At 44.2% G+C, this 13,316-nt stretch overlaps 2 protein-coding genes across 2 annotated transcripts; both read right to left on the minus strand.

Moving 5' to 3' along the window:
* Window positions 1-1,472: 1,472 nt before the first annotated feature.
* On the minus strand, window positions 1,473-4,585 carry pym1 (PYM homolog 1, exon junction complex associated factor). The gene is made up of 3 exons (XM_036533907.1): window positions 4,546-4,585; window positions 3,292-3,385; window positions 1,473-2,925 (listed from the first exon to the last, which is right to left on the minus strand). Exons 1-3 carry the CDS (start codon window positions 4,574-4,576, stop codon window positions 2,397-2,399), a joined length of 654 nt encoding a protein of 217 aa, XP_036389800.1. The 5' UTR covers window positions 4,577-4,585; the 3' UTR covers window positions 1,473-2,396.
* Window positions 4,586-5,346: 761 nt separating this feature from the next.
* On the minus strand, window positions 5,347-11,587 carry suox (sulfite oxidase). The gene is made up of 4 exons (XM_036534030.1): window positions 11,537-11,587; window positions 10,237-10,307; window positions 7,822-8,011; window positions 5,347-7,341 (listed from the first exon to the last, which is right to left on the minus strand). Exons 2-4 carry the CDS (start codon window positions 10,293-10,295, stop codon window positions 5,866-5,868), a joined length of 1,725 nt encoding a protein of 574 aa, XP_036389923.1. The 5' UTR covers window positions 10,296-10,307; window positions 11,537-11,587; the 3' UTR covers window positions 5,347-5,865.
* Window positions 11,588-13,316: the final 1,729 nt, after the last annotated feature.

Here is a 13,316-nt window from a genome sequence, read left to right on the forward strand (position 1 = left end):
CCCGTTGGCTGTGGAGGCCTATCAGATCCAGGAAGTTGTATCCGCTGCAAAGCATCCCACGTTATTAGCGTCCACATCTGGACATCATTAGTGTTGAGAGTCAGGAGTCGGGCTGGCCTCTCCCTCTCATTTTTCCAAACTAATATCAGTAACAGAGGCAAAGCCCTGGAGCTCGCTCTACCTGGCGTAGCACAGTAGTGAGGGTAATAAATCAGGTGACGCAGACGAGGGCTTTGTGGGCCGTCATTAACGGGGAATAACAGTGCACGGCTGGCTGAGCCGTGCCTGCAGCAGCCCCTGCAGCGGGGAAGCCTCCAGCTGCTCAGGATGGATAGCCGTCATCTTGTGCTGCGCGCCTCCTCTGAGAGAGAGGCCCGGCGTGTTTACCCAGCCTGTTCCACTGCTCAGCGCTAAAACAACTTTGCCCTGTTCGGAAAGGGGTTAAAAGGTCTCGTGAGGACACGGCTGCCCCGAGACGTTCCCGTTTAAATTTCCGCTTCCACTCAGATTCCTTGCTCCTTGGCTCTGCGCTGTGCGGAATATTTAAAGTAGCAGCGGCTTGCCGGCTTGGGGACATAAGGGTTGACCTACATTCAAGCCAAATCTTAATGAGAATGTGGTGGTCACCCATACCGTAGCTGTGAAAGGCATTTTCACAAGAATTCTCTGGTGTACTCTGCATCACAAAGTGTGTGTGGTCATGTGTATGCATATGAAACTGCCTTCTTTCCCATCTGTCAACATGCTCTGTGAAGCCCACTCTAGCCAATGGGACAAGAACAGAGGCTACAGTTGAGTCATGTTTGACAGCTTCAATACAAAACAGGAAACTAACACATTTAGGAAAACAAATCAAGGAAGCACTGAGGTTTTGTGACTGTCACATCAGAATAAGTAGTTTAGATGCCAACAGTAAGACAAGAAGTGAAAGCTAATAGCTTTTAAAAAACGCACAGCTTTTCATTACAAAACAGCAGTAACTTTTATTGACAGCTTCATTACCCAATCTCAACACCCTGCCGCAACCCCCAACCCCCCTCCCACCTTTCCGAGTCATTCACTGTACTGTACTGTCCAGAATATAAGCACAGGTGCCAGAGAACCACAAACACTGTGGACTGCCACACTAACAGGCTGAAAGAAAGCAGAGGAACAAGGTCTCTGCCCAAATTTGGAACGATCAGAAATGTAAGCACAGGAAACAGCAGGGCACAATGTCAGACATTATCTCTTCTGTGATCATGCACCTGAGAATTCTGAGATTTCACTTTTATAAATGGAGGAAAGAGACTGCTTTTAACCAATCACCCACACCACTTTACCCAAATTAACTGGAGATTACCAGCTACCAGCTCCATCATTGATTGCCAGATAACATTTATTACCATACTGACTCAATTATGCTTTGTAGCTCATAAAAAACACTTTCCAAAAAGCTGTTTTCACATAAATACTGTTTTCTAATGAGAGAACTAATGTAGTAAAACCAACTGTGAATTAAAAATCTCCATTCCTGTTCACTTTTGAAAAGAGACTGGCTGATTCACCTCTAGGCAGTAAAAACGATGGATCTTTTAAGCAAAATAACTAATTTCCCTGGTTTAATGTTTGAAGGCTTCCTCCAACAGAGTTACTGTACCCAGAACTGCCATTTTTACCGATCAGTTCATCACATCATGTAATTTTAGACCTGCAGCAGAGGATAACTGATACCACCGTTATGTAAATTTCATATATTAGGATACTACCATAATTTCCACCTGGTCATGGATGTATTGAGCTGATCTCTGGGTTTACACACAGCAATATCCAATAGGTATTACTTTAACAACAGCTAAATGTATGTACAAGGATGGAAGTCACAAGCATAAGCCTTGTTAACTCTACAGCATACTCTTTGATTTCACCAGCGTTTATGACAGTTATTTTAGGTAAAAAAAAAATTCACAACAGCAAATGACGGTCTTGAAAAAGGGGGTTGAGCAGCTATGAAACAACAGACGGTTCAGAGCCTGAAGCTATTTCATACTAGGGATTAGAGGTTTCTTAGATATTTTAACCACTGGTATAAGTGGCTCATCTCACATGACAAAAGCCCAGTCCAGTTTGGGTTTCATTGTGAAAAAAGTGTAGCACGAAGAGTAGGTTTGAACAGTGTGTTTGAACTGCTACGGTTCACGTTCAGTTTGAATCCCATGTCGTTGTTGGTGCTGTTTGAATGAGAACACCAAAGCTGTGCAAACGTCCAATGTGGGTTGGTCTCCTGACATAGCTGTCCGTGTCAAAGTTGTGTTGTTTTTTTTTTTGTTTGTTTGTTTTGTGTACGGTTGGATATTTTCTTGACGGTGCCTTTAACGCCATTTCCCCAGCTTTCCCTTTTGACGGACAGCCTGCGTCTATGAATCCTGCTCCAGCTCCCGCAGCTCTTCCTGCAGGGCCTTGCCCCGCCCGAGTTTCTCCAGCTGCTCCTTGGTTGGCTGCTTGATTTCCCCAGAGTCCAGTTTCTGCTGCAGCTCCTCCACCTGCCGCAGCTTCTTCCTGAGGTTTTTGATCTTCTTGGCCTTGTCCGCCGCGGCGGTCGGGGGCTCCGCCGGGAGCGGAGCGCCACCCTGCTGCTCCTCGCTGGCCTTGCCGCCATCCCCGACCTCCACCTTGGCCACGGCGGCGCTGAGCGCCTCCACTCCGTCCTCGGCGGCCATGGCGCCATCCTGCCCTTGCTGGTGCTGCTGCTGCTTGCGCTTCTCCTTACGCTTCATGTTGCGCTTGGCGGTCTTGGACAGGCCCGCCGTCTCGCCCTCCCTCTCGCCGCCGCCCGCCTGCGCCCCCTGCTGCTGCTGCTGCCGCGCCTGCGCCGCGTCCTCGGGGTTCATGCCCGGCGGCAGGTCAGGCTTGCTTTTGAAGAACTTTACATACTTGTTCTCATAGCTGCGGTTGCGGAAAGAGGGAGGAACATGTCAGGGTGGAGAGAAAAGGGGGAATATTTTACCAGCTCAATACCTGCCCTGATCTCTTTACCACTAACAGGTGCACTGTATTATTAATGGTTCATTCCAACTACCAACAGGTGGAATGGTTCATTCCATGTAACACTACCTTGTTTGACACTCTTAAAAGTTTAAATGCCAGAAAAATACATGATACAGTACTGCACTTTCCAAAACATTTAATGTCACTCTCACATTGCATCACTATTTTGCTGAATTCTTGCACCATCATTATCTCTGCTAAACAGCCAAATTGCAGCTGTTGATAAAATGACACAATGGAGCACGTGCCCATTCAGCTACTTACACAGGCACCTCTTCTTGGGGCACATAACCATCCTTGACTCGCCGCGGCTTCCGCCAGGTACCATCAGGTCGCTGTGTAGCAGCGATATACTTCCCTGCAAAAGAGGGGCAAGAACAAATGTAAATGTAAAATCACTCCCTTCATGGTTTAGGAGGTGCAGGAGCACAGATCCAGAATATAGATAATTCAGACAGATTTTTATATAAATATATAGATCAAATATTAAGGAAGTTAAAAGGGTTCTGTCAAACCAGTTATTAAATTGTAAGTGAAAACTGTCTTTTTATACACTTGCCATGGGGGGTGGTGGGGGCTGGTGAAACAATGGCTGTTTTGCCATATATGGCACCTGTTGAGATGACAGGGATACCCAGAGGCCCACCCCCCTCAAGTGCACCTTGATGTTATTCCATGCTGTAATAGCATTTTAGCCAAATGTTCCACAGTGCCTGACAATGACTTTCAATAATAGCATTACATCAATCTGTCACATTTTCCTTTTCCTTCACATTCATTTCAAGGCCCTCAGATAAAGCTCTGAAGAGCCACAGGTTCTTAGCGTAGAATGGTAGCAAGATAAATTACAAAGATGCTAGTTTTAACTTAATGCCATTGCACTGTAACGTTTTGTATAACGTACAGCTAGCCAACAAGGCAGCTCTTCATGACAAAGTAGCTATGTTTTAGGTCGTTTACATAGAAAGAATATTGTAATTATATGGCTAATGGATATTTGATTAAAGAAGAGCGTTTACTAATGATTTCATATTTAACAAAAGCTTGCTAGCTCGATCACTGAGCAAGCTAGCTCGCTGGCAGGCTCTAGCTGCCTGTCAAACCATCTTGCAATTAGCTTCGTGGCTACAGAAAAAAAGGATGAAGCATTAAAAATCAAGAATAAAAGCTGCGATTTACCCTAGCTACATCTATCTGCAAAAAAGGCCGACTGGAAAGCAAGACAGCCACCAACTTGCATGTATAATTTTCAATGATAAGCAGTTACTATATTTCCAGACTTCGTAGTAGCTACTGCTAAGGCTAGCTAGCAAGCAAGGAAACCCTCTTCTGACCATTCAGTGAGCAGCTAGCTAGCTAACGTTACATCTCTTAAATTTGTTCACTTTATGGCGCTAGTACAAAGTAACGCAACATGATGGATTTATTGTATTATTAATATTATTATTCCGGTGGGTGCACTGAAATGTTGCTCTTCAGTTGGAGCTAGCTGCCTAGCTAATTGTTTCTGAGGCTTACCAGATTCATCTGTGACATAGGGGGTCGCCATCTTGAAAAGTGATGCACTTCCGTGTTGTCGGCGGAAGCGGCGCTGTTGAGACAAATTTCTAAAGCGCTGGAGCAGCGCGCTCGGTCCTGACACGTTTGTTTTAAGTAACGCCATTAAAATAAAAAAATGTAAATATTATTTTGACAACACTAGCTACTTTTACTATACTTTCCTTCTGAGGCTGAATGATGAGTTTATAAAGTGTGTATTTCTATTAAAAAAAAAAAAAAAACACGAAAAACTACACAACAAAAAAGGACAATTCAGCATCACTCGTTCCATTCTCTTACAGCAGCTACAATACTTTTCATTAGATTACCTTCGAGCGAATTTGATTTGCATGGGCCATGAAATTTCTATGTGTATGTGTATATGTACTGTAGGTGGTAACATACATTCTTATATCTTATATGTGTGTATATATATAGGTTTTCTGCAGTGTGCTTACATTCTTCACCTTATGGGACCTACCTGCCCAGCAGAGATACAGAAGTACTGCAGTACAGGATACCCACCTGACACATGACATCAGTAAGGAGCGCTAAGGCTTACTCATCGGCATGTAAAAATTGTTTGTGTGTACCTATTTTGTAACAATCTGTGCATCTCTGTGAAGTAAAAAATGTTTAAAAAATGAAATGACCATAAATTAAAGCAATGGAATTTAAGGTCCAAAGGGGTAGCAGTAAGGCTGAAGGCACTTAGCGTAGGGTTTTTCTATTACCAACCTGTAATTAGTGTATTTAAATAATGTTACCTTCACACCGAGTTTGTTAAATTTATTTGTTGTGCGGTTATAAATATTACACTGTGGTATTCATGCTCTGATGAATAGCATTATTTGCTTTTGCTCACAACTGAAAAGGCAACTGTGGCCGATTTGATCATGTCCCACTAAAGAAAATATAGAGATAGAACAAATATACAGCTAACCCAGAAAACAGTAAAACATTAACTGAAAAGTTCATGTTGATCTCATTGAATCCCAAACAAAATCCATTTCAGTTCTATTTGTAAAGAGTCATAATTAATGAGGTGACAAAAGATATGCCTTTCATCTCTGTAAAGTACCACAGCAAACCCACTTCTAAATTCCCAAGCTTTGATTGTCCTGTCTCACTTATTGATTATGTGCAAATAAGCTTCCAGGGCACCAGGCAGTTTGTCTGGTTGTAACTTCGCAATCTCTCTCAAGAATGTTAAATTCTGATATGATTATTTACGTTCAACACTTATTCATGAGTTGGCCCTGGGACAATCACCTGGCATTGACCCAGTAAAGTCAGTTCTTAGTCCTCACTCACTTTCACCCTCACCCGATGCCAGGCATTGCTCAGGACACCCCTGAGGTTCCAGATGGGTGCTACAGTGTCAGGCTGCACGTTGTAGCTGCTGTCCACCGCTTTGCACACAATCTCCAGCTCCTGTGCCGCGGGGGGCAAGGGAGCCGTCACCTCCCACAGCTTCCACGCCCAGGCCCGTCCGGGGGGCGGCGAAGCGGCCGCCTCCTGCCCCTTCTCGCTGCTCCGCAGCTGGGCCACGTGCCAAGTCCGCCCCCCGTCCAGGGACACGTCCACCCTCACCACCTCCCTCCCCCCGCCGCTCCAGGCGTAGCCCTTCACGGTCACCTCCTCCTGGCCGCGCTCCACTACGCTCCCCTCCGCCGGCTGCGTGATGGCCGACTGCACCGGCAGCTCCTGGATGGCGGGGGCGGACTTGAAGTCCACCGTGTCCCAGTCGGTGCCCGGGGAGAAGCCCTTGTAGTCGTTCTGCTGCCAGTGGCTGCTGCTCTCCTCTTGACTCAGCACGATCTTGCCCAGCCACTTGACGTTGCGGGCGCCCACGGTGCCGGGCACCACCACGCGCACCGGAAAGCCGTGGTCCGCCGGCAGCTCCTCGCCGTTCATCTCGTAGGCCAGCAGCACGTCGCCCTCCTCGCTCACTGCCTTCCCCACAGGGATGGACGCCCCGTAGGTGGTGCCTGTAATGTCCCTGTCAAGGCCCTCGAACTGCACGTGTTTGCCTTTGACCCCGGGCTCGTACCCGGCGTGTATCAGCACGTCCCGGAGCCGGGCGCCGGCCCACGTGGCGTTGCTGATGGCGGCGATGCCCCAGTTGAGTCCCTTCACCGGCTTGACCTGGGTCATTTCTGACCGCCGGTTACCTGCACACTGCAGTGTGGCTGTCACCGTGTGCTTGGGGAACTTCGACTTCAGCTCCGCCAGAGACAGCGACATTGGCCCCTTCGGCAGCCCCTGGATCTCCAGCCGGTAGGTGTCGGGGTCCACCTTGGGCACTGGGAGGTGGTTCCTTTTGAAGAAGAAGGCATTCGGCGTAATGTAGTTGTCGGAGAGGATCTCGGAGGGTGGTTCTGCATTGAAAGGCTTCTGGCTGTTGACCCTCAGTGCAGGGTGCCTGGGAGGGTCGCTGGAGTAGGGGTCTGTAGAGCTGGCCTCCTGCTGCACGCTGTCCTCTGGACTCAGCTCTCCCACTTTGTACTCGGACAGGATCTCCAGCACGTGCTCCTGGTTGTGCACAGCATACAATGCCCAAAAAGGCTCCAGAGCGCCCCCTGCTGCCAACAAGATCTTGTCGCCACCTGGGTGCACGGCCACGAAATCAGTGATGTCATAGACCCCACCTTTGTAGGTCACCCACACCCCATCAGCCAGGGTGCGGTGCTTGGCCACTTCCTCCTGTGAGTAGACAGGAAACGTAGGAACTTCCCTCACAGGCTGGACTGTGGTGGCTGCCTGCTTCGCCTGCTGACACACAGATGGACAGAAATAGAAATTAGGAGGCAGATTACAACAACAGCTGTGATACTCACTGACAGAGAAGTGGTAATGCCCTAGGAATTGGATTGCTCACTCATTAATGTGAGTGTGCCTGTGTAAGATGTGTGAGTTTAAAAGAGAATACTAGGAGGTACATGCATTAAAGAGTTTATTAAATCTTTAAGAATGCTTTTATGCATATTTTTGTGATGTTATACATATATGTATTTTATTGCAATCTCTAATGTACTCAGAAGCAATCGCTGTAAAAGCTGTTTATATGTTTGAAGGTCTAAACTGTATTGATGAAAATTTGATCTCAGTGGAAACAAACAACTCAAATCATACTGACATGTTAAGTGAAGTTCTTGTGCCTAATCCAAATCACCTCCCTACAGTACAATCTCTGCTTTGCAGTGTTCGTGAACATAAACCTGTCTTTCAGCCACAACAGTCTAGGACACATACCTGTCTGTGGTACAGCCCATATGACAGCATGGCACCAGCTCCCAAAAATAGCCCTGCCAGCATATGCCTCCAGGCAGAAGCATGGGTGTGGCACTGTCCACCTGACTGCCCGGCATTGGTGCTGGCACAGGGAACACATTGGCTGCCTGCCCATGGTATGGCTGAACCTGTACCCTGCAGTAGCTGTGACCTGTGTGACATGGAAAAAACAAGGGCATTGAGTGTCACTGCGCCCCATTTTCACAGCACACAAACAGGCCTCGTCCATGGACCGGCCCCGTTCCCATAACCGAAGACGGAACTTTGAGGTTCACTGAAATGCGATGGTTGTATCGGAAACCTCATTGGAATAGACAAAAATCTGATAAATAGCTAACTGTGGGATTATGAAAATAAAATATGATGCTGGGAAGTGATTCGGGGTCCACGTGACAGCTTTTGATATTGTCTGCCCATGAACTTTCTGAACAAAGAATAAACAAATGACTTCTACACACATTTCCTTTCCACACTGAGGTCTGCTGTCAAACCTGCTAGTCCAATGTCAACCGATCACAGATCTAACTCAACAAGTGCTCAATTCAGTGACCCAGAGGTCATAGACTCCAGCTGTAAAAGGCTACTTCCACTACTGACAAAAATATACCACAAAAGAGGAAGTTGTTTGAGGTGCTTGACAAGGACCGGTTAACCATCATTTCTCAACATAACATGTTACAAGATAAATCTATATATCTGGAAAAGGCTTTGCTGCTGGAAGACAAAATGCAGGAGCAGGTAGGTGCCCACTGTCTTTTATATTACATTTTTGTTTAGCCTGGCTTACACATTCATGTTATATTCAATTACACAGCTAGATACTCGGGATGATTCTTAACTGTCAGACAACAGCATTGGGATTTTAACTTGATCCCCGCTGGCTATCAACCCTGTTCCCTGACCACTATACCACACTTCTGCCTGACACTGTGTGGTTAAAATTTTACTCCTGTCATACAGCCTTTCAAATTAGTTAACCCCACAGTCAGGACATCATTCTGTTAACCTTTGATTTTTTTAGTGTTTTATACTTCACAAACTAATTTAAAACTTGGTTTGGATAGGTGTCACCAGATTTTGGTAATTATGGAGATCAAAGGCCAATGAGGGAGGGACATTAGTGAGGTGTGTTTTGTAACAGAAACATAACTATGTCACACAGAGGTTTTTCTAACTGGTAGTAACATGTGAACATGTCAGTGTGGATTCAAAGATGAGTGATGTGTGCTCTGATTTCTAAGGAACAACCAAAGATCTCCCTAGAGTTATCTCACTGGGTTGGTATGTTTATACTTCAGAAAGCATCAGCGGATCCCCTATGTATCACTGCCCCCTTGCTAGGCATCTGACAACCCCAGACAATGACATTCCTACCCTCAGCATTCCAACAATCACTTTCCTATCGGCTTTTAGCCCCTGAAGCATTTGGTTTCTACCATATTTATGTATAATTCACTTTTTGGTGGGTTTCTATAGCCAGGCTGCTAAAAAAAATTGCCAGAATTGCATCCAGGATGGGCATATCTACAAACTATTCTGCTAGCTGTATTGTTTCTTAAATACTTTGTTAACATATACCTTGGGGACAATTTGGCTGTCATAACTCACTCCCTTGCCAACCAGCAAATCTGCTACATGGTTCAATAATGACATCAAGAAGAAAACAAAGTAAGAGATACATTTTCTGGCCCAGTAACAGTTCATCCAAAATATGTCTATGATGTACAAACTGGAACATATTCATTTTCATTAAATGTACAGACCTATAGCTTTTCTTATATTTGATGAGACAATTCATTTTTTTTCCTCTTTTTCCCCCGAAAGGAAACCAACTCAGCCGAACTGCAAACAGACTGAAATACAAATTCCAAGCAATGAGGCTGCACCAGTAAAAGACCACATTGCAGAACAGAAGAAATAGATTTTCTGGCTGGCCATGTAGCCAAAATGCTTACTGTAGTTATGCAAAACATTTGTTACATCAAAAACAGTTCCCCAACTGGCATGTGTGGTGTTTAATATATTAATATTACGAATCACAACAAAGGATTGAATACGTACATTAATGTGCAGTCTATTTAACTACCCTACATATCTAGCAATGCAGCTTCAGTATTCTAGGTTGCTGACGTATTTTTGAATGGGCTCCAGTTGGGTTTTTGGCATGGTAACTGTGCAATGGTTAGCAAAAACCTTCTACAGTATTTAGACTCCTAACTACCTCTGATGCACTGCAGTGTTGCCTTTCTGCTGCTTTCAATCTGGCATTTTGCTGGTCATTGTCAAATTTCTCATGTCCAATTAAAAACCAACTTGGCCAGTCTGGGTCAGCGTATAAGGGCCAGGGGGTTTATGACTCCTGCCACTCTGCCTTACCTTTGAGTCCTAAGGAGGCTTAACCTGGCTAGGCCTTGACAGTTTCTAAGGAGCAGCATTACATCTGCAAACTAAACACAAAAGAATGGGGTCAATACTTCTAGGGTCTTTTCTGACCTGATGGAGTGCAACACAACTTGAGCACATCCTACAACACAGGATAAATACTGCCAATATATAACATTAAAGACAACAGGAATCTCATATCTAAGACAAGCACAAATGGAGTGACATAGGAAAAAAACCCCTGAGCCTCTTTTTGTTATCCCTGTTTCTGAGAGACCACAACAAAAAGATTGTAGCAAATGATGTTGATACATTGATCCATCACTAAGCATGGCGTAACAAGCTAATGTAGCTCGCTCGCTGACTCCCGTTAATATCAATACACAACGCAGCAAGACATAGTGATTGCTCACTTTCCAGTGAACCCCTCTTTTATAATAATGGACTGGAAAACAATGAGCGTATTGTTTGGCGCTAGCTGGGTGAGTTTCAAAATCAAATATTACATTCAATATTATAATGAACCTCTCAGCGGACATTTTTCAAGTCCTGTTGTTAGCCATATTAAAAATGTAGTCATCTCAATTACTCAGTGTTTAGTCGGATGCGCCTCTTTCAGATAACGCAAGTGAACATGGTTTGCATATTGGCGCCTCTTGCGCAATTAAAGGCGCACTGCCGTTATGGCTTTAGCGCCTCTCTGCGTTTCCGTCCAATGTACCCACGTGAGTTTGATCTGTTTTAACGGATATCGTATTTAAATTGTGGGTACAACGACAATTACTTTAAGCTGGAAGCAGCTAACTGGTTGGCCTCTTCGTTAAATGCCTTGCCAGCAAGCTAATATTAGCTAGGCAGTTAACTAGCTTTGATTAATGGTCACAGAAATGGAAAAACCATATTAACATAATGCAAGCTAGCTTGCTTGCTACCTATCAGGCATGCCATTGCATAGATAACGTTATTCAACAAGGCGCAATGTTGTTTATGCGAGGGAAAAGCAGGCAGCATGGTAGCTAACTATTTTTAAAAACAAGACTGGCAGTCCACAAGAAGTCGAATTCAAGACAAGGTGGTGAGTTAGCTAGTTTTATCAATGCTTCAAGTTCCCACCACTCCTACAAAGCTAAGGACACTGTGGGTGACCCAGCGCCTGCTTTCTTCGTTCGCCACTATTTGAAACTGGCCAGTAAACATTACGTTAGCTGTAGTTAACATATTCAGTCATGTCAAATGGTAAATGTATTAATTTTATATTGAATTTGTAGTAAATTATAAAGTCACAATTACCTACCAATACTGAATATGTGCCGGTGGCAGGTGTCTCGGCGTGTTTATTTATCGAATTCCGTTATCGAGATTATTTCGCGTCGGTAGCGCGAGATTTCACTGCGCGTCACACTGCTGGATACCCAGCTGCAACGAAAGGGAAACTGCGGTCGCAGCGAGTCGCTGCAAGAAAGAGGGGTTTTGTATGTTCGTATTTTTCAGTGTAACATTACTATGTATTTAGCTAACATAATAGATTCGTGTGTGGAAAATAAGGTATATGTGAATTAAAACAAGTAAAATTAATTGTAGTGTTTTCGAGTTGTAACGTATACAGACTGGTTCTCAGGTTTTAATTCCTGCTCTTTCGAGGAACTGCTGAGTGATTATTAACTTTTCATTTAGGTAAACTGTCAGTCATGCAATGTGATGAATGTGATCACTGATGCAGTACCACTATCTAATTGCATGCATTTAAATGTAGGAGTATACGTGCGTGTCATTAGTAATAAGTTAACTGGGATTCAGATTTTGGTTAAACAAAAAAAAGGAGTTTACGGTTGAAGTAACCTTGAAGATAACGTCTTTATCTACGTCTGTAGAATAGGCCTACATGTAAAATGTCGTCTGTAATAATTAAATTTTTTGTATGTTCACTCGCCAATTTACACCTGTCGTATACAAGAGCGCTCCACTGGGTTTCATCATCAAACGTGTCATATCCAAAGCAGTCTACACGGCCAATTTTATGACATTGATAACCAGTTAATTCAACTCCAGAGCAGGGCAAACATTTCGCAGTAATACTTACAGAGTTGATCGGTGTAAGGGCCTTATTTTACTGTTGTCAAAAATAATTCGTATGGTCATTTTTAATCAGAAGCGACAAGTGGTTGCCTGGTCATCTAGGCTTTTACCGGAAATGGGTGTGATATTTTTTGACAATCCGTGAGAATAGATTAATGAAGACGGAACAAATCACTTAAATTTAAATCATGCAATGACCATACATTCAAATGTACAAGTCTATTTAACATGCCTATAATGTGCATTTCATCAGACAGTTTTTTTGAAAACTCATAGAAGAGCATTAGGGGGCGCACTTACACAAAAGGTTGGGAAACTGGTCTTAGCGGCTCACTACAACAGCACACAGGAGCACATTGAAATGCAAATTTTATGATTCCCGTTGAAAGCTAACAACATCCTGACCTTTGCAGACAGACTTTATGGCATGATCCATATCCATTTCAAATACAACATGATTTATTTGCATAACAGACACCCTTACCCAAAGCAACGTATATTCAGCTCATTTTATATCATCAAATCATCCATTTATTAGCTGGATAGCTAGCAACCTTTGGGCTATGTACCCTGCTCCTTGCCACTACACCACATTGCTGTCCCTCTACCCCTCAGACAATTAAGCTTGACTAATGGCTAGACTAATGTATATCCGTTACACAATCAGAATTTTTTTGTTGGCATGGAGAAGGATAAAAATGCAATTGTGACATATTCTGACCTCCTGAAATATTGCATTTACACTTAAAAAGGGTAATGCCCACTAGTTGTGGATCTGCTCCCATCAGCAGATCAACACACATGAGGCAAGCAGAACAGGTGTGAGTTCAATGGGCAAACATCAAGCAGTGTTGAGCAATGGCACTGGTGGGTAGTGAAGTCCATTGTAGGGGTTGTGAAGCATTATGGGAACTGTACTCTTCAATTACATCAGCACCTCAGTGAAATATTGTGTAACATTTTGCCTCCTGAGCTCACCAAAGAGATTATTTCAACAG

This window comes from Megalops cyprinoides, chromosome 7, assembly GCF_013368585.1.
Source record: "Megalops cyprinoides isolate fMegCyp1 chromosome 7, fMegCyp1.pri, whole genome shotgun sequence".
Classification (NCBI taxonomy): Eukaryota; Metazoa; Chordata; class Actinopteri; order Elopiformes; family Megalopidae; genus Megalops; species Megalops cyprinoides.